Source organism: Nesoenas mayeri, assembly GCF_963082525.1.
Source record: "Nesoenas mayeri genome assembly, chromosome: 19".
In the NCBI taxonomy this organism is placed as follows: Eukaryota; Metazoa; Chordata; class Aves; order Columbiformes; family Columbidae; genus Nesoenas; species Nesoenas mayeri.
Window position 1 is genome coordinate 6,005,254 of NC_137568.1, and position 21,424 is coordinate 6,026,677.

General features: G+C 44.8%; 2 protein-coding genes across 5 annotated transcripts in view; one reads left to right on the top strand and one right to left on the bottom strand.

Annotated features, from left to right (window-relative positions):
- The window catches only part of OGFOD3 (2-oxoglutarate and iron dependent oxygenase domain containing 3), a 38,571-nt gene extending 29,000 nt beyond the window's left edge, over positions 1-9,571 (bottom strand). For both annotated transcript variants that reach the window (XM_080356348.1, XM_080356349.1), the window contains exons 1-4: positions 9,385-9,571; positions 8,525-8,742; positions 3,061-3,136; positions 2,116-2,158 (exon numbers count right to left, since the gene is read on the bottom strand). In XM_080356348.1, the coding sequence (XP_080212474.1) occupies positions 2,116-2,158; positions 3,061-3,136; positions 8,525-8,742; positions 9,385-9,473 (426 nt within the window). In that variant the 5' untranslated portion in view covers positions 9,474-9,571. The remainder of the gene's footprint in view (positions 1-2,115; positions 2,159-3,060; positions 3,137-8,524; positions 8,743-9,384) is intronic.
- A 132-nt stretch (positions 9,572-9,703) lies between these two features.
- Positions 9,704-20,047, top strand: HEXD (hexosaminidase D). Of its 3 annotated transcripts, none has more exons than XM_080356345.1 (12): positions 9,704-9,850; positions 9,974-10,083; positions 10,156-10,243; positions 11,620-11,784; positions 12,875-13,058; positions 14,440-14,511; positions 15,296-15,491; positions 16,143-16,225; positions 16,995-17,073; positions 17,151-17,252; positions 17,575-17,664; positions 18,429-20,047. In XM_080356345.1, the coding sequence occupies exons 1-12, from the start codon at positions 9,770-9,772 to the stop codon at positions 18,595-18,597; spliced, it is 1,419 nt and encodes a 472-aa protein (XP_080212471.1). In that variant the 5' UTR covers positions 9,704-9,769; the 3' UTR covers positions 18,598-20,047. The 3 variants fall into 3 exon arrangements, with proteins under 3 accessions (XP_080212471.1, XP_080212472.1, XP_080212473.1); XM_080356347.1 differs by adding an exon at positions 10,605-10,651 and having other exon boundaries at positions 9,820-9,850; positions 9,974-10,243; XM_080356346.1 differs by lacking the exons at positions 9,974-10,083; positions 10,156-10,243.
- Positions 20,048-21,424: the final 1,377 nt, after the last annotated feature.

Consider the following 21,424-nt stretch of genomic DNA (forward strand, 5'->3'; position numbering starts at 1 on the left):
GCGAACAGAGGAGAGAACTGACAGTCACAAACTGCACGTTTAGGTGTTGAAATTATACCCAGACGCACACACAAATCCATTTCTGTGAGCTGAAAATATGACATACAGGAAAGAAGTTGCTTAAAAAGGGGTCAAGAGGGAATCAGAGAGAGCGAGAATGCAGTCTGCACCCCAGCAGAAATCTGAATAAGTTGTATTTGGAATAGTGGAGAGATCAAAGTGGCTAAAGCAAGAATTAAACAGAATGAAACAGAAACAAGGAATTGAGAATTTTAAGGTGAAAAAAAAAAAAAAATCAGTCTTGGAACAACAGGCACAAATGGACAGAATTATCCAAACATTCTAGAGCCCAAGAAATTTAAAGCAATAAGGCAAATCTAATCCAATAGGCTTGAGAGGCATATGGGCAAAGTAGCTAGATGGAGGAAGACTTGAAGCATTTTGTATGCTGTGAAGGTAAGAGATGTGAAAAGCCAATAAAAAGGCTCAAATGAAGACAGACAGTTTCATCTCCACATCACCACACACCCCACCAGTATTTAATGATTGCTGGAGTCAAGCTAGCACTGCTGGGAAGAGATTCACCCCGCAAGCACGCACATTGAAAAAGAAAGAGGAAAACGGCACAACAGGAGAAAAAGCGGCATTAAAGAGACTGTAATTAAAGGCTTTTCCTAAACATGATCTCCCAGAAACACTGGCCAGCACTTGGTTCTAGCATCTTTCAGTGTTCGTCCACTATTCTGGATGAGACCTCAATGCAATACCACTCAACTCCCTTCTTGGACCTTTCCCTAAGGAGTTACAGCAATGCAATAACTTTCCGACATCCACAGATTATAAGAAATGTGAGACAGGTTGGATCAGAGCCCAGACCTCTCAGTGGACATCGAATTTCTTAACAGATTTATTTTACTGCCATGATAGAATCTTCTTCCCCCACCCCTTTTCCCTCCCCTTCAAAAAACCACTCACAGTAACGCTTCCAAAATGACGCAGATGCTGAATTTATATTTGTCTGACACTCTGGCTTGTTGTCCAAGTGACCCCTGGGCTGCCCTGGGCATCGGGCAGCGAGTTCACCTCCCCTCGTGTCTCTTCCAAGCTCTCTCTGCCTCAGTTTCCCCAGTTTCCTGATCCCCAGCTGCACATTAACTTTCTGTGGTCCAAATCCATGAGGCTGCCTGTTATACACTGCCCTTCTAATCCCTCTGTGGAAGCCTAATGGCAAATTAGATGTAGGTCCTGGAAAAACAGGATACAAACCCCACTTGGCAGCACTAATGACAGGAGTTAAGTTGTAGGTCCCAACAGGCAAAGTAATCTGGGCAAAGTGGAAAATCATGCAGCCACAGAACTGCAAAAAATCCAAGGGATCCTGATAGAACAGATCAGACAGTGTTAAATCTTTTAAATATATTGTTACAAATAGGCAGCACTGTTTAAGTTTCTCAAGTTACGGTTTTTTGCAGGTCTTCCTCAGCAATCACAAGGACAATCAAGTCTTATTTTTTCATTGAAACCTTTCTCCTTTTCTGCTAATATGTGCCCTAATTCAGCAGAGCCCTAAAGAAGTGGATGTGTTTACAAATACTCAAGAAACAGTTTCTGTTCATACATGAAAACATCCTGAGAATGAAGATGAGGAGGAAGAAACTGAAATCAACACGGTTGTTAAAGCAAAGTGGTTTTGTTTTCATTTTTAAAGAACATTATTCAAAGGTCTACTTAAGATATTACATGGTAGTTTTCATCACTACACAAAGCAAATCTTTACGTGATGCTGTAAACCACTGTGACTTAGTTTCAGAAGTCAAACTCGTGCAGTTCTGTTGTAGCAACTGTTTCCAGTTGGAGAAGACGATTCAGTTCAAGAGGGGCACTAGAATTAACTATAAACTGAATAACAGAAAGTGTCAGCTGTATTTCAGAAGTCACAAATTACACTGCTAGCAGAAGTATTAATGGGAGATAAAATAACTGTCCAAACAAATTTTCTTCCAAGTTTGAATGAAAGGAAAAAATTCTCCATCTCCTCTCCAGAAGTCCCAAAAATGCACTTATAATCTTGCCTTGGCAGTAAAAGAACGTAAAAAGTAACAGGACACTGCTCACCCCTCCATCAGATCCTCCCAAGGACAGTCCCCTCTCTGCTATTCTGCAGGCAAAACAACAATCGCAGATGAGAACTGAAGTCTGATACTCGATCCTTAAATGTCATTATTTACAACATGTAACTCTTCAGTATTATGTGATGCATCAAATAACCTCATTAAGAGAAGCTGCCACTTATTTGTTTCAAATCTTGCAGCCTGACATGAAAAAGTATCTACATTATAGAATACTTTTGAATTTGCAGCCTCCTTCCATAAATCCCCAGAAGACCCCCAAAACCCATCCCCTTTCAAATACATTCTGGCCAAGTAAGATTAAACATCAGATGTTTACAGATGTTGATTCTTCGGGGCAGTACAAATAAACCTGTACAATGCAGAAACGCTGCATCAAGACCAGCAGCTCGGCTGAATTTGAAATCGGTGGCCGGCCCGAGCAGGGAGCCAAGCCCTTCACCAGCTGCCGAGCCCCTGGAGCATCAGTGATAGTCCCCACTTGCATGATTATCAAGTGCAAATCGCACTCAAAGAGGCTGATAACTTTTCTAACTGCACCATTTGACAATGTCCTCTATTATTTGATTAAAACTCAGCACTTTGTGTTCATAGAGGACTATAGGGTCAGCACCAGCTCAATTACCCAGAAACAGACTCAGCTGAAAAGAGGTTTATGTTTTGTTTGTTTTATAGAGGCCAAATGGAACAGAAGGATTTAATTATTTTCCTTTTTTTTCCCCTCTACAACTCTCATGCCCCACAGAGCCAGGCAGAACATGAAAATGAACTGCCTCCGCTAGAGCAAAACCACTAATTGGCTTTGGAAAAAAGGTTTTAGCTAGTTTAACCCAGCCTCCTTCAGCTAATGAGCTTTGTGCTGCACCTTAAACACTGGCACAGTGTCACTAAATCAAGTGCTCAAAGGTCAAAGAGCTAAAAGAAAAGTTACCTACGGATCCTCTCAGCTTCTTCCCTTGTGATCACCGCATCGGTCACACCTCTGCCACACTTTCTGGGAGTGCACCCTGGAACACAGAGAGGAAGAGAAATAAGGAAAGGTCACCTTTCTAAAAAAGTTCAAAACAGATCTGTAATATTTTTCTATTCCCCCTTCAGATTCACACCATTCAGAAAGGGGGTAACAGCAACCTCACATTGTTTCAGATCACTCAAACTACAATGCCGTTCCATCTCCATTCTGATGTGTTTGGCTCCGCTGGCAGAGACAAGACAAACCAGCCAACGTCACCGTTGCTCCTGCAGATTCAACTCATCTAAGTCACATCACTTACACTGCTACGGCTGCTTGGTGCCATTCCCCTGAGTTCTAGACATTCCTTCCTTGCTTGGGAGAAGAAAAGCCCCTTGTTCAACACATTTAAATTGAAGTCAAAGGCACCCACAGCAGCCAACTGTTCCAACACAGATCCAAGTCAGGAAACCAACTGGATTACAACCCAGATAATTCATTGCATTTACTGACGACCCAGCACCAATTCACTGAAGCCGGCTCAAGATTTAGCCTCCTGGAGGCAAACAGTAAGTTATTTGAAGATGATCTAGGAAAGCAGCAGTCTCAAATATGCTAGAGATTACATTCTTGAGCATCCATTTATCAGTGCCAGCACAGAACCCAGCACTGCGACAAGGAGCCAGAACCACTGCTCCCCAGCTCACTTATCTCCTTGTGCCCCTGTGAGCTAAAGAAATGGGCAGAATCAAAACACCCCATTCAGCAGAGGCTGTAGTGCCTTGGTATAATAAAAAGCACCAAAAGAAAGTTTAAAACTCTGGCAAAAACCCAAAGGTGCTTTGCATATTAAAGAACATCACTTTGCAATACAGTACCAGCCCCAAAGGTACAGAATTCAAACCAACAATAACCCACATGGGGTTGATAGGTGGAAAATTCTTAATCACAGATTTGGGAGTGGAGAGAGATGGAGCTTCTGTGCCATGTTTCAGGCACATTGTAAATATCCCCTCTGCAACTAGAAAGGCTAGGTGCAGTTTTTGTAGCAATTCTTGCATTTTTCAATCTCAGTTCCAGGAACCAACAACGTACAAGTTAAACACCGCAGATCGTGCAATAAAAATGCAAGCACTGGAAATGCCACGTTCCTTCGGAGAACATCACCATGCAGTTCTGCAAAGCAACAAGTAGTAGCCAGCAGACCACAAGTTTTCTTGTCTGCCCTAACAAAGACACACGCATTTTATGTTGCTGTGCCGTAAAGCTCCATCATACATTCAGCAGTGGCAGATTAACTTCAGTTACTTCTGAATGCCAGGCTGAAGAGCCGCTCAGAAGCCAATTGACAGGGATGAGACATCTCTGCCTCCAGGCTTGCAAACACTCACCCAAGGAGTTGGACAGATGGCTGAGGCAGTAACAGCTTCCAGCACCCAATTTTAAACTCAGACACATGCAAAAAAAAACAACCCAGCCAAAAAGCAACTAATTTGAGTTCCCAAACTGAGAAAAAATAACTTACCAGACATTTAGTTAGTAACCATAAGATCCACTCAAAGACTTTCAGAATAATCATCGATCACAAATCACATAACATATACTCCACACTGTACTGAGCATTCTGTTGGGTATAAAGATGCCAGGAATCTTATGAAGCATAAGTTTGGATGTTGGCAGTACACTTTTTTATACTGTCGTTACAAAACAAGATTAAAAAAGGCTGAGGTAACAGGCTGACTGAAAAATGAGTTTGGGAGAAAGCAGAACACAGAAAAACATGAAGCTCTCCCTAGCTAACAGAGACAAGGGGAATGACTTCTGCCATTGAAAAGGTCTCTTCAAAGCTTGAAAGGCAAAGGAAATTGTCTTAGAGATGAGGGAAAGCTGATGTTCAAGGACAGAAGTGGCGAGGAAGAGTAAATTCAAAGGAGAATTTCAATACTCCAGGACAAACCTGTCTAAATAGAGTTTTCTTTGTACGACACTCTGCAAAAAGGACATGAACCAAGATTTCTGATTTCAGAAGAGATTTGTGCTCTCTATTTCTAGCTGCAAACTAGAGCACAGATATCACCCTTTTGGAAAGGCTGGGACCAGATTTTGCAAAGCTACAGGGTTACCTAGGACAACTGTTCCATGTCCAGGGTCTCTGACAGAGAACTGGCAGAGGCAGCACTGGAGTCAGGACATGTCCTGAAGGCAACAGCAGAAGCTTTCCCAAACTGGGAAGAAAACCAAGAAAGAGACAGCCCAGTACCAACAGTAAGGCACAAACACTGGATGAAAGCTAAAGAAAAAAACAGAAGACTCTGTTTGAAAACAACTTTAGCATTAAGAAACATGTTGTCTTTGTCTACGAGACCACAGCACACAGGAGCACTCAAGTGTAAAAGCACACTTGGAGAACCTGCACACAGGTACTCAGTAGTTTCCACAATTTTCTGCCTACTAGACACAAACCCATTCACTTATCAGATAAGGCACTTGGCTTTGGATCCAAGAGTTGTATTTTTCCAATCAAGGTAAAAGAGGAACATACCAAAACACAACTACTCCCTGTGGCCCCTGGATGGAACATGGGGTCCAAGTGCCTAAAGTGCAGCTTTGTCTTCTACTTAGAGTGGTACTTGGCCAAGAACCATGTGCTGCCAAGATCGGGATGATTCTCAAGAGATAAAAGCCCCACCATGATGCTCCCCTAATGCGATCCATCCCAAAGCAGGACAAGGCAAAGATTTATCAGATGCCATCCCCACAACCACACCAGCAGTGTGGCTGCTGGACCTTTTCCCCTGCTGCTCACAGGCTTCTCTGCTTTCCACATCCACTGACCCAGCCTCTGGAAAGCATCCTGAAGCTGTCTCCTGGGCAGTGATCACGGATGCTTCGTACACTGACATAACATGTCAACACACAGAAGAGACTACATAGGAGTTTTAAGTAGTTCACCATGTCTCAAGACAGCAGAAATAGCCAAGATCTGGCCGCAGGGTTTGAGCACTCACATCTTCTGCAAATGCAATAAGTTAAGTGCTTGGCCTCTGAAAAATAACGCATTTGATTTCTGGATGAAGCATGTTTATTGGCAGGTAGTGCTGTTGAAATAAAACCACTGCTCTGTGACAGCAGCTACCGTATCACTTGAAGCAAACTAGAAGCTGAGTGGCACTAGTTCGGTTTGAAGGAGGCACAGGTGCATAAATAAAAAGCTCATCTTAGCTGTGGAAACTCCACAGCTGAGCATCAGGCACCAAGCGCTGATAGGAATGTGCCTCCTGACACAGAGCCAGCCGCTGTGGAGATCGAGCCAGAGTAAAGACAGAATGAAATGCTACTGAGTGATAGGAAGCTATTTCCAACGAAGCAACTCAAGTTCCGGCGCTGAATCCAGTTCGGCAGAGAACCATAATCCACATTTACTGCCTCCCTAAGCCATCAGTAACAGCCAGGCTGAGCAAGGAGCCGGCTTTGCCAGGCCAGCAAGGCTCAGCAGCTCTGCACCACCCTCTGGCGGCACTGAGCAGGAGACGGGAGTTGAGAAACGAGAGCAAAGTCTATCATCCCAGCACAGCTGCAATTAACCACTTAACAAAACAGATGCGCACACACTTCTAATACCACTGACCTCTCTCTGAAAGCATAGTACAGGGGGACACGTAAAAACACCTCCTAAAAACCAAAATCAATCACATAAGCAGCAGCAAGTAAACACCTAATTAGAAAGCTGGAACACAGAGTTTTTGCTTGTAGTAACTACGAAAAGTTAAAACAGAACATGTGTCTTTATGTGCCCAGCCAGAAAATCCCCGCCCTGAGGAAGCTTCCTTGCTGGTAGCTTCCTGACAGCAGCTTTCTTTGCCTCAATAACATTTGGGATGAACCCCCTAAAACCCTATCAAGATGCTACAATAGCAGCACTGAGGAAAAACTATCCGACCACAGACTACACAAACTTCTGGTTTCTGTTCAAAGCCTTTCAACCAACAGCACCAGGACCAGCCACCTGAAGAGGACAGGGGAAGTCACCTCCACATCCAGGCTGCAGTTGGACAAACGTTTTCTACCAGAACTGGCACTGCAAGAAATTTAGATGTCATGCAAAAGCCCAGGTAGGAAGGTACCTCAAAAGATCACCTGGTTCAGCCTTTCATGGGAAAGGAAGCCTAGATAAGATCATCTAACACCCTGTCCAACCACATCTTGAAATCCTCCAGTCACAGAGGCTCTGCTATATCCCTGGGGGGCCTGTTCCAGCGATTCTCTCTGTTCCAGACTGTTCTCTCTGTAAAACACTTCTTTCCTACATCAAGATGAAACCTTGCCCAGTGCAACTTGCACCCATTGCCCCTCACCTTCTCCATGTGGCTCCTTGTGAAGAAAGGGCCTCTATCTACTTGGCAGCTGCCCTTTAATATTGGAATAATGTGGCATCATCCCCCCAAGCCTTCCCTTCTCCAGGGAACAAAGACCCAACTCCTTCAGTCTTCATCATAAGGCAGGTTCTCCAGCCTTTTGGTCATTGTCGTTCTTCCTCAGCTCCAAGCAGTTTCCTCCAGCCCCCACACTGCCTCCAGCTTTGTATCAGCAAGTCTTTTGTCAGACACATAATGAAGCTGATAAGAAAACAGATTTAACTAAAAACAAATTTAAAAGATTTTTTTGATGCAATACAGCTAGACATACAGGCAGGCTGACAAAAGGCAAGAGCAGAGCTGCTCTCCAGCAGCAGTACCAGCTCAAAACATTCATCAAGACCCACTCTGCAAATCTGAAAGAGAACACCAGCATAGCTCATCTATGCAAACTGCAAGTGTGACTCTCACCACTCTTCATCAGAGAAGGTGAAAAGCTTCCATTGCTCAAGATCCAACATCAACACTGCAAATAAATGAGTGCCAGGGGAAACAAATACCAATTTGACAGAAAACAGGCTCAGCTGGAAGGCAAAGACAGAGGAGAAGAGCTTTGCAGGCAGCATTAAAAGCTGCCAGCACACGCACATCTCAAAAGCGGCACTTCAGAAACTGGCATTTGTGCCTTTACCACATGCCAGCAGCACAGACAATATCCTAAATCCGTTCCATTCCTTACTCTGAATGGTACTTACCAGTAACTAACTAACCCACAATCCTATTACAAGAATCAGAGTATGAAAAGACACTAGAAATAGATTTAGCAAAAGGCTTATTTCTCATGGCCTAACCAAAGCAGTTTCATAAAAGAATTATGTAGGAACGATAGCAAAACCTCTCTGGTGCAACTACTTCTGCACTGGCCCAAGGGGCATGAATGTTTGAGGATTTAAACAATACACACAGTGACCAGGTGTTTGCTGGAAAAACAGGAGTTACATAGTGCATGTTTTGTTAAACAGAGCAGTCAGCTGTTGGGGTCCTCCGAAAACTGCTTCACCCCACTTTGGACAACCCTCCCCAAATACCTTTGAATCTCTTGTGGCTGTCGTAGTCCTCAGAGCAGGGGACCTCGATGAACGTGTCCCGCAGGTTGTCACCATGACGGGCCAGCACCTCCGTCACCCCGTCCTCATTCTGCAGGCAGCTCCAGCTCAGGAAACCCCCAGCAACGACCAAGGAGACGAGGAACGCGGCCTTGAGCCACCTCCATGGCCAGTCCTGCCGGGCTCTGCTCTTCCTGGCACTGCGGAGGGAACAGTCACAGCCACACACAAGCACCAGCGGTGAGGAGCCAGTACCCCAGCTGACCCCCCTTTTGCACATCCACATGCATAAAGAAAAGCTGCTAAATTAACACACACTTTGACTCAGTTATAAAAGCCATATCCCTCACGAAACAATTGACATGGTAAATCCGTTCTGACTACCTGCAAAATGAGGGGATCTTTTTCAAGTTTTAGACTCTTTGACACGACAAGAGCGAGACAGACTCAGTAACACATTTTTAGAAGCAGAGTGCTTCGCTTATAATGAACTAATAATAGAAGAATTGTAAGTAAGAAGCTAAACAATTATAACTAACATCACCAATTATTTCTTAGTACAGATGTATGTAAAAAATTTTCAAAAATTGTAATGCATGTGTAATAATTATGGGAATAGAAGCAACGCAAGAGCACCCAGCGCTTATGGAGGATGATCCCAGCGCTGCTGAAATAAGGATGCGCTGAGCAGTCAACTGACTCTGCTGTTCGGTTTATTTCTCCGTTTCACTCCCCGCCCGGAGGTTCCAGGCCGCTCCCCCCAGCCCGCCGGGCCCGGGCGCCGCCGCTGCCCGCGGGAGGCGCCGGCGGTGCCCGCAGCCCCCGGCCGGCCCCTCAGGTACCTGCAGTGGCGGCGGCTCCCGCGCTCCGGCCCCGCCGCCGTCCCGCCGCTCTCGGGGCCCCGCGGCACCGCCCGCCGCTGAGGAGCCATCGTGCCCGCCGGCACAGAGCGATGCGCTCGGCCCGCCTCGCCAGCCTGCCAGGGGAGAGCAATCGGCCGCCGAGCAGAAGCGCATCAGGCAAACAGGCAGCAATGCATTACAGAGCCGAAAGCAGCCTCACCGGAACGGAGAGACCGTGCCCGGGCAGCGCCGAGACACTGGAACCGGGACAGAGCGACGCGGGCAAGCGCTTCATGCCGGGGCATCCTGGGGTCGGCGGGAGCCCGAAGCAATCGATGCGGAGCGGCGGTGCGCAGGCGAGAGCAATCGAGGCCGGAGCGGCGGCATGGCGGCGGGCGGGCCGCGGCGGCGGCTGGTGCACCTGGACATGAAGGGCGCCCCGCCCCGCGCCGCGTACCTGGCGGAGGTGAGGGCGGAGGTGAGGGCGGAGGTGAGGGCGGAGGTGAGGGCGGAGGTGAGGGCGGAGGGGCCGGCGGGGCTGGGGCGGCCGTCGCTCCCCGGGCCGCTCACCGTCCTCTCCCGCCCGCAGGTGCTGCCGCTGCTCCGCGCCCTGGGCGGCTCGGGGCTGCTGCTGGAGTACGAGGACACGTTCCCGTACGCGGGGCCGCTAGAGCCGCTGCGGGCCCCGCACGCATACAGGTACCGGCCGGGGAGGGGCTGGGGGCCGTCCCGGTGCCGCCCCGGGCCCTGACGCCCGTTCTCCCCCCGCAGCCCCGCGGAGCTGCGGGCGGTGCTGGGCCAGGCCCGGGCGCTGGGGCTGGAGCTGGTGCCGCTGGTCCAGACCTTCGGGCACATGGAGGTGAGCGCGGGGTCGGGCGAGCGCGGTGGTTTTGTTGGGAAGTCCCTGTCGTTCTCCAGCTCGGGCCCCGCGTTGCCGCCGCGCTGATCCCCGTTTCCCTCGCCCCGTGGGAACCCCCGGCCCCGCGGTCCCTCCTGCTCTACCAGAACTCGTCCCGTCCTGTGCCACCCACAGCCAAACTGCTTGTACGACCCTGACTCTAATGCTGAGGCCCCACCAGCCGCTCCCGTCTGATCCCGATACCAGATTTGTCCATAAGTCCGTGGGAAACTTGCAAAGACATCAAGAGTTCTTGGTGCGATTGTCTTGTGTTCAGCGCCAGTGACGGCTTGAGGTCTCACGCTTGTTTGCACCTTTCAAGGTGTCATCAAAAATAGCTTCGATTGAAGTATTGGATCTATGCGAGGAGTAAGTTAACTCTGCTGTGTGCTGTTAGCAATTCATGTCCTGAATTCCATCTATTAGTAGTCATAAAATCATGGAATCATTTCAGTTGGAAGAGACCCTCAGGATCATCGAGTCCAACCATAACCTAAGCTAAGTCTAGCACTAAACCGTATCCCTAAGAACCTCATCTGAACACCTTATGAACCCCTCCAGGGATGGTGACTCCAGCATTGCCCTGGGCAGCCTGTTCCAGTGCCCAACAGCCCTTTCTGGGATGAATTTTTCCCTAATATCCAATCTAAACCTCCCCTGGTGCAACTTGAGTCCTTTTGCCATTTAATTGCTCTTGACTAGCCCTTCAGAATTGAGGAGCTTATTCCCCTAAGCCAGAGGTGTCAAACTCATTTTCACCAGGGACTGTATAAATGTAATTTTAGGACTGTATATATAGTCCTAAAATGACATTCGGCCCTTTGAAGGCAACTGTGAGGCTGATGTGGCCCCCGGAGAAAATGCGTTTGACACCCATGCCCTAAGCATTATAATGCCTTTGTGCGCACAACAAAATGAATTCAGGACTAGGTTTACATTTGATTTAGTACCTCCAGGCTCCTGGGCACTTAAAACTCTTTGCGAGAGTATTTCTATGGCCAAATCAGCTTCTTATTTGTACAATTCATCTTTCTTTTTAATCTACAAGCGAAGAACTGTAGGTTACAAGGATTTGCAAATTTAATTTAATTATGCAAAATTTAATCAGGGAACTGTGTTTTCTTATAGCTTGAATTCCTAAAAATCTAATTAAAATCTCTTTAGTTAGTGCTGGCAAAATTGCTCAAGCGTCGAAGGAGATCATATTCCTTGCCTCTAATAAATGCTAAACCTCAGGTTTTATAAGGACAACTGTTAGGGGAGCGCTGGTGACACAGCAGGACGCTGCTGTCCCCTTCATTTTGCTCGTGTTCCCTGAGCTCTCCTTTCTCTTGCAGTTCGTGCTGAAGCACAAAGAGTTCGCCCATCTCCGGGAGGTGAAGGTGTTTCCCAACGCCCTCAACCCACACAAGGAGGAGTCGCGGGCGCTGGTCAAAGCCATGATTGACCAGGTCATGGCGCTGCACGAAGATGTAAAGTGGTTTCACATTGGATGTGATGAGGTAGGACTTCCCTTGAGCCAGGAATATTGTTTTTGTGTGAGGAATGAAGGTAAGGGCTGAGGCTTCTGCATTCAGTGGCGCCCAGGCCACCTTTGGGTCGGATTTTGGGGACAGAAAACACCAATTCAAGCTGGTGCAGAAAAGTCGTTTTGGCAATAAATGATTCCAGTAGCACAGGATGTCATTTGTGTTGATCTGACTGTAACATTGGAAGTCTTGAAAGCAGTTTATTAACATTAACTCAGCATTTGGTTTCAAGTCAAATGAGTATTTAAAGTGAGATATCAATTGGAGATGTTACTTAAGATTCATGTGAGTTTTGGTGCAAGGTGTTGGCTCATTGTTCTGGCCGACTTATTCAAAGCGAGCCCTTTTATAGTGCTTTTTATTTTCTCTTGGTAGTTTGTCTCCTTGAGGAGGAGAACCTTGAGTTTTCTCCTGGCTCAGAGGTTCTTAGAGCCAGCCCAGCGGCACGCAGGTCTCTGACATTCATAGTGATCACTTTAACTGTACAGATAGTTTAGCATGTTAGATAGGGACCTGCAAGCTTTTATAAAGCAAAATAATATTTATGTAGAATAAACATGTTTTACATAAAACCTGCTCTAAAACAACAGAGTTTAAATGCATCTCCAGCTTAACAGACCCAAATCTGCATAGGACCAGTTGTGCTGGGGCCCCTCTTGGATGCACCCCCAAGTCACTTCTAGATTCACATACAAATGATCTTCCCCAAGAGAGGAACCTCATTTTAGATGATTTAGGACCTTATGGGTTAGTAGATTCAAACTGAGGAAAACTGGTGAGAGCTACTTCAGAGGACAAACTTTCCAAAGACAAGTACCACACACTTTAATCATTCTTTAGATATTTTAGTTTCTCTATGAAAATTCCCTTGTGTGATCCGTTTAGTCAGGGTCACAGTCTCCTACAGACCGATAGAAACACTCGAAGTGCTTTTAAATATGCCCACTCGGTGTGTCGTGTCTTTACAATAGGATTTCAGCATTGTAAGGTTTTGTGACACTGTGCCAAATTCGCTCCCCCTGTTCCTATAAAACAAGCCAGGATTATTTGTTTGACGTTTCAGGTGTATTACCTCGGCGAAGGAGAGGAATCAAAGCAGTGGCTGCAGCAACAAGGCAACACTCCGGAGAAGCTGTGCTTATCCCACATAAAAGCCGTAGCAAGTTGTGTGGCCTCGTCGTACCCGGCCGTGACACCCATCGTATGGGACGACATGCTCAGAGGGATGAGCGAGGAAACGCTGGCAGGTGTGTGACCAGTGCTGGGCTCAGTTGTGTTTTATAGCATACAGTTTACACACCCAGTTACAACAGATTTGTTGGCAGATGAAAAATAATACAAAGAAATCTGAGAATATTCGAGATACGATCCATTAGACTGGAGAGTGGAAACATTTAGACCTTGGCTACATCACAGACTTTCTGTACAACTGTGGGCAAGTCTCAACACATGTGGTTTACTTTTCCATCTGGTAATACAGTGACAAACAAAACAGTCGTCGTGCAGTGCTTGCCATCAGTTCTACTTTCTTTACACATTTAAAAATGCCTATGAGTGTTTGTAGTCTCAGCCTAAATTTCTGTGCCTTTCGCCACCTTCTAATGTCAGTCATTGCCCTGTGCAGTTTCTGGTTCCAGCGGTGCAGACTCGCACGGAGAAGCTGTGGCCCTGTGAGCATCTCTGACAGTGCAGGTGATCACAGTGCATGTCATGAGGAGCTCTGATACTGAATTGTGGGATAGCTCAGTGAGCTGGACATCGTGAGTCTTGGTTCTTGAAAAATAGGAAACAACTGCTAAAATTTGACTAATCCTAACATAGATGGAATTCCAGCATTTTCAGAGCCACCTTATATGTCTGCTCTAAATAGATCTAGACAACACCATGAGTAGCCGTGCAATTCCTCCAGCAGTGACTGGCCTACTTGTGGCTTTAATAGTGGGAAATCATCCAAAATAAATGCAGATAGGACCCGTGCAGTTCCCACAAGAGCAGCACAGCATCTAGCTAAGTACACTGTACTGCCACAGGCAATAATGAACTAAACAAGTTAAAATACTAAATTTCTGTACAATTTACTGCAGTTTCTCAAAAATTTGTTCTTTTCATGTTTAAAACTAGTCAGAGCGTTGATGATAAAGGAATTTGAAGCTAAACCTATATCTTCATTTGTGCTTTCAAAGTGTCTTGAGAAGCTCAGCCCTGTGCAAAGGGAGCTGAGACAATCTCTAGCTCAAAAGGTGAATATTTCCTTTGAATTTAGCTGAAATCTTGTGTGTACAGTTGGCAGCACCACCAGTTCAGCCCAGCAGGTATACGGGTAGATTCCAGGGATGAAGGATGAGATGAGCTTGGGATGAATGGGATCTCCAGTGAATTGTTGCTGCTGCCCCATATTAGTGGTGTCAGGCTGTCCAAGGACTTGGTGGCCCCTGGCATGTGAACCCCCATGTTCAAACCCCTGGCTGGGCTGACAGGACATGTGGGCACTTCAGCTGTACGTGAAGAATTCTGGTGACAAGCCGGAGTTAATTCTAGTCTGTTACTGTGTTACTGCACCAGCCATATGTACTGAGTAGTCATTTTTAACTGGCTCTTTTCCACTGCTTAGAACTCTGTCCCTTTCAGAGTCTGAGGTCCCGCAGCTTGTGCAGCCCATGATCTGGGACTACGCAGCAGACCTGGACGTGGAGGGCAAAGGTTTGTACTTCTCTGCTGAGCTGCTTAGGAAAAGCAAAGAGCTCTGTTACCTGTTAAACAAAGTAGCCAAACCAAAATAATATGATTAAAACATACCTTAGTTGGACACAAATTATATTTTTGTTAAATTGCTTTAGTAGCATAAACATAGCCCTTGTTTGATTTCACATAATTGTTGCTATTATTTATTTTCTTTCTCTGCTTTTGCTTCTCCTATGAAGGACTTGCATCTTTTTGCTGCTTAATTCTTTTCAGCAGGGCTATGGAATCACTGATGGGAGATTGAGAGGTTTCTCACAAGTACTGTTACATTAACTCCTTGCATTAAAACCAGTGGGAACAGATAGCTCCGTATCAAACACCTCTACAAAAGAAGCTTCAAGGCTTCATACGTGTATAGAATTCAAAGGAAAAACTCCTAAAGGCTGCAGTCAGGCATCTAACATGCACACAAATATTTGTTTGTTCAAAGAAAAATCAGTTGTCAGATGTTGCATGTACTGGTTACATACCCATGGTTCTGCACATTGAAGCAATTCAGCAATTCAAGGGGATGGGATATGGTCACTGGGCACATGAAGATAGGAGGGCAGTCAAACAGAGAAACAGGTTGTTTGGAGCGCGTGTCAAATCTCCCGTCCTTGCTGGTGCTCAGAACTTGATGGGACAAGGCTCAGCAGCCTCTTGTAACTGGACCTGCGTTGCTGTTAATTGGAACATTACAGTCAATGCTTTAAATGGAGAAAAACTTGTCCTCTAAGTGTTCTTTTGTGTATTATTTCAGTGCAGCTCATAGAGAAGTATCGTAGATGCGGCTTCTCCAAGGTGTGGTTTGCCAGTGCCTTTAAAGGCGCTACGGGAGTGAATCAGTCTCTGACGCTCATCGGGCACCACTTAAAAAACCATCTTCAGTGGCTGAAAGTGGCAAGCGATAGCCCCGCCGATGTCCTTGAAGGTATCGCCCTGACCGGCTGGCAGAGGTGAGAACCGTCTTTTGAAATGGTTCCGAGGATCCCACAGAAGCAAATTTCCACCCAAAAACTCCCCGGGAGGTACAGAGGGGCTGGGGATTTAGAAGGGAACTTTGCAACCTGCAGTCCTGCCTGTTGGTTACTGCTGGGCCTCCCGCTGACCGTGAAGGGTGGATTTCAGAGTTCCAGTCATCTGCCATGGTGTTAATCAGCAGGAGCGATTGTTTTGGCAGACACTAACCACAGCAGATTGGATTTGAAGGCTAGAATATACTTAGTGCCACATTGGACTGCTATAGAAAGCACAGTCAATGTATGGTGTATAGCGGAATGTCTAATGTGGGTGAAGTTGCATAAGAGAGACCTTGTTAATGTAGTGAAGGAGCAAAAGGATTTTATGCGACAGGAGGTCTAAGGGAATACGAGAGAGCTGAATTCCAATTTTTGAATCTAATTTGGCTTGAGAAAGTAATTTGGTTCATATCTGTTCTTATTAGTAAAACAGAAACTTAGCATTTCAGAGGTAGATGGTGCCTTCTCTGAGACAAACTGATGTTTTTAAACTTCTTTGAATGTTAGTGATAGAAATATTAACACAGCCCCCTTGTTTACTATGTTCTAAACGTAAAATGTCTAATTGGCGGATGTTTTCTTACTTAGGTATGATCACTTCTCGGTTTTGTGTGAGCTGCTCCCTGTGGCAGTTCCGTCCCTGGCTGTGTGTCTGCAGGCACTGGAGCACGGTACAAGCACCACTTCATTCTCTCTCAGCTAATCCCTAGCACAAGAGGGAGGTGACTTTGCCCCAAGGTTGGCACAGGCTTATTATATTTTGAGGTGGTTTGACTACCCGATCGAGGTCTGAATTATTAACAATAAATTATACACTTGCATGTTTGCAGTGCAGGAGCAAAGCCTCTTGGCCTCGGTATTTTAAAATAGCTGTAGTATACTAATCATTTCTTGTATTTTAATCTGTAAATGGTCACAAACTTTGTGCTTATACTAAAAAAAAAATTAAGAAGCTGAATTGCTTTTGAAACTGATTTGAAACACTGCTGGTATATCAATGAGATTTAGATCTTGTTTACATGTAAAAATTGTTTTGACTCATTAATGGATCTAGGGCTTGTAAAATACACCCTGTAGTTTCTTGTTTCTTCACAGGCAGTTGCCAAAGGATTTTTATTTTTGTCTTTCTGCATTTCTTATCTTTAAAATAAGAAACTGCAACCTACCTGTTTTTAACTAAGGCACTAAAAACATTCAGCACCCCATGTGGAAAGCTCATAGCTACAAGTGCTTTACTTACCACAAGACAATTGTGTGAAAGACAATGTACTCCTCCCACCCTCAAGTTCTTTTCCTTGTTCTAGTTCCGTTTTACCTTTCAAAAACTTCTTGATCCAAAGAGAACTACTAAGCCAATGCAGGGTACTCCAGGAAAATCCTCTTTAAGAACATTTTGGTTATTTAGGCTCCTTTTTACTTATTTCCGCTGTCTTCTGCCAGGTGGCTATTCTGAAAAGATTAAAGAAAATGTGGAAAAGCTCCTGGGAATGTCCAACCTGGAAACCGAAACGTTCATGAGGTGAAATTGCAGCTGTGGAATTCTGACGCTTCTCAGCGCATGGTGAGTTCAGAAACTGACGGATCCTCTTTGCACAGCACCGCTCTGGGGACCTTTCCTGGGAGCAACATCCTCACGCTCGTGACGCAAGTGAGTTTCTACCTCAAGTCATCAGTGGATGAGCTGCTTGAAAGGAACAGGTACCGAGGTTTGTGGCGATGCTCTGGCTGGCTGCACAAGTGTGGGGGCTGTATCCGCTCAAAGTGGGACACAGCTCCAGCAGACTGAAACATCAAGCTCTACATTTCAGGCACCATATATTGACTTAAATTGCAACAGGTGATCAGTTATTCTCATCTGCCAGGAACCATCTCTTACAAGATAGTTCCAAGATAGTTGTACACTTAAATTTACTTACTCCTTATATCTCTGTGTGTGCAGAAGTTTGGCTAAAGCCCTGTCAGGCTACAAACACACATCACTGCTGGTTCACAGACTGCTCACACTAACACTCTTTTTCAGATATGTCACAGGCTGGTTCAGCCCCTACCACAGAAAAAGGAGGATTATTCATCCTATAATAATGCATCACTTCCAGCCAGATGCAGTAAGGTAACAGCGCTTATTTTCCATTATAGAGGAAGTAAAGTCTGTTATATTTGGAGCATTCAAGTCCCCAACATTTAGTTTTGAGTCCTTGCCTCTTTGTAAAATTATTTCGGAAGCATCAGCAGAAATCAAACAAGCAGCATTCATAATGTGGTTTTAAACAGAAGAACATGTTTATATTTGCTTTCTGTTGAACACATTCTTTGAATGCAAGTACAAAATTGGTCTCTGAAGAACTTCCCTTGAATGTGCAGATGCTCCTGTACAGACCTTCCCGCAGCTATTGGCCTCAGTGCAGGATCTACCACAGCCCACGTTCCAGGCAGGGCTTGGAATAAAACCCAGCCCTGTTCCCTGTCACTGGATGTACTCTTAGAACTTGTCCTAAAGATGATGCTGATTCATGCTAAATGGCTAATTTATACATTTTTTGCTAAAGCAACTGCATCCACTCTTCCTGAGTTAAATTCCCAACAAGTCTTACAGTGGGTTTCTGTTACACTTGAAATGTGTTTAGTGTTTTGCTGAGCTCACATTTTGATATTTTAGAAGTCATGGCATAAGTGCCAAGATTAAAGGTGCTTAAACACCATCAACCTTCTGCCATCTGCCCAAAATCGAGTCCTTTGAGCCCTTATAACAGCTGCTTTTCCTGTAAAGTAATTTGAAGGCCTGTTCTCCCTTTCAAAGGCCTGGTAGCCCAGCCCCACCTTGAGACAGAGCTCACCTGCAAATGTGTTTGTTTCTTCCTTCTGATTTCTGCTCAGCCTGCTCTCCAAGTGGAACATCGTGGTGCAGGACCTCCGAGCAGCCATGGAGCAAGTTTTCCACCAGTGCACTGTAGAGGAATGGATGGAGGAGAATGTCCACCCCAGCCTACAGAAGCTGCAGCAAGTGGTGGATGATTTAGATGAAGCAATAAAAGCACAAAATTAAGGGCATTTCAATTAGTCTTATTCCATGGGAGAACAGGGCTAGTGGGAATCTGCAACTAGTTGTATCGTGAGAGTTGGTCATCTTGAGAGCTGAAACAAGAATTGTGATCAAACAAAAGAGACCTGAAGGCATAAAGGAATTACTTTATATAATAGGCTTCAACTCTTAATTTTCCTGTCTTAACACATCATTGAGCCTTAAATCACCTGCCTTGTATGTCAGATTTGCTCCCCTTGTGTAACAGAATGCAGGAGTGAGTCAAAACTCAGCTGTGTGAAAAGGCAGGAGAAAAACCCTATTTCTTCAGTACTTGTAGTAATAGACTTTCTTACATTACACTGACCTGGAGGAGTTCCACAAGGTCTACTGTAGTCAGTAGCCAGCATGTCCTCCCTTTGCAATTTCCACCTAAAAAGTCAGATTTTAAGATACTTTAAACACACTTGAGGTCCTTATGGTCTGTACTGTGACCCTTTCCTTTTCTAGGTGCATTCAGAGATGTGTCCTGTTCCATCAGGACAAATCCTTCCACAGCATAGGGAAGTTTTGTTCAATTTTGTTTGAACTACATAAACCCATCCATCCTAAATCCAGCCTTGAGGAGCTTCAGATCAGGGAACTATCATCCAGCTTTTTGCAGAAGTCAGAGCAAGGACCTGCTGACCAGGTGCTCATTGGGTGACAGTGGACAAAAGAACCTGGACTGTGACAGTACAGGGCAAGAGGAGCTCATCGCCAATAGTGAAGGTGACACTTGGACTTTGAGGGGAAAGCGCCTTAACACATTTTACCAAAGCATCACCTAAGTGTAGTTTTACCCCTGCAGAAGAGCACCATCCCAGTCACTCTAGGGCATCTACTTCACTACATAAAACCTGAGACTGCAGGTTCATCCCAGTTTGAAGCATGACTAAAGTCTACTGAATACTAGGGGAAAATGCTGCTTTATTTTAGCTTTTAGTAACATACAGCAATATATTTTGTGGACCTAACTGGAGGATTAAGGTAATTTTCACAAGAGAAAATGAAAATCTGGTAGTTAAGCACACTACCATGACTATTCAAAATATTCTTTACATGTTTGCTTCATTTATTGCTTTCTTGAAAGTCTTATTTTGGAAGCACAGGTATTGAAATTCTCTTGGAACAATCTATTATGAGTATAGATACAGATAGTACAACTGTAGCATTAGAAAAAGTCTTTAACTTATTTAATGGGGGCTACAGGAGTTGGGTCCACATGAAGATTTCTTAAAAAAAAAATCAATTGCTGTGTATAACAATTACAAAAGCTACATACCTCGAACTAAAAAGCTTAATTTATTTTACTTTAATAAATCCTTTGGTATTCAAAATGTTTGTGGAAACTTTTTCTTGCATGTGGCCTGTTGGTTTGAAGAGGGGAAAATGTGAATATATTCACCAATGGCAAATTGGTTTTATCAGTTTATATGAAATCAAAAGCTGAATCACTATAAGAGCAAAACCAGGGTTGGCAAGGAGCCGGGCACTGGGGCCTCCTGTTCTCTGTCCCTCCCATTAACTCCTTCAGTAGATCTGTCCCAAGTGGTAATTTAGACAACCATCAATATTTTAATACCTTTTGATTAAAACCAATTAAGAAAAGACTACAGTGACACAACACAGGTTATCCAAGTTGATTTTATCAATTGATTTTTTTTTTAAAAAAAAGAGACAATGTACAAGCCCTTGGTGAAATTCTACTTACAATTTTCAAGTGGAAAAGCAATTTCTAAACCTTTTCCAGCAGTATTTCTGCCTCTCAGCGATGTATTACAGTGTCAGAACCAGCACTTTTTATATACTATGTAAACCAGCTTAGTTCTTGGTATTTGTGTAACTTCATAAATACAGCACAAGAGTCAGATCTCAGCTCTATGGCATAAATATTGGGAATTTTTTGAGACGTGCACAATTGAATCTAGCTACTGGAATATCTCATTTTGTGAGCTATCAGAATATTAGATTATATCTTAGATTATACAACTTTCTCCCTTTGTACAACATGCGCTCCAGCTTTGTTCAGGGTGATGGTTCAGGCTGTGATCCCACCCAACCACAAACACACAAGTAACTCTGAACCTGCTGCTCAAGTTGAAGCTTCATCATCTGCCAACTGGCATTGCTGATACAGTTCTGTTAAAGGACACACTACAAGTGTTGCCATATGGAGCAGGACACTAGATCTAACTTAAGATCTTCTACACACGTTTTCAAATCATATGTAAATCAAACTACAGCTGCCCAGGCTCAAGTTACACAACAACCTGAGATGCAAAAACCTTAAATACATCTCCTGTAGTACTTTCCTAAGAGTATTTAATTTCCTAACCAAAACTAGTCTTTCACATGATTCCTTTTACTACAAGCCACCTCACATCACGCACATGTAAGGCTACATTTATTGGGCCTTTTGATATGCTAGGCCCAGGAGAAGAGAAGAAAACATCCAAAAAAGCCCTCAGCAAAATGGTGAAAAGTGGCAAGAAAAGAGGATCAGAGAAAAGAGTGGAAAGAGAGACCAGAACCTGTCCTGAGGTGGCACCTGCTGTTCTAAACGGTTCCTTCAAGCTGCATCACATCACTGAGGAGTCCAATGTTCCCATAACCAAAGCCATATTAACAACAATTTGCAAGTTAGTTTTCCATGCTCAGTTACTGTAAAACATGAAAACCTGGATATGTCAAAATCTCTGAACTCTCTCCAGCATCTCAAGGTCTTTCTTGTCATAAAGGGCCAAAAACTGACCCCAGGATGTGAGGCTGGGCCTCACCAGTGCCCAGTACAGCCCAAATCAAAACACAG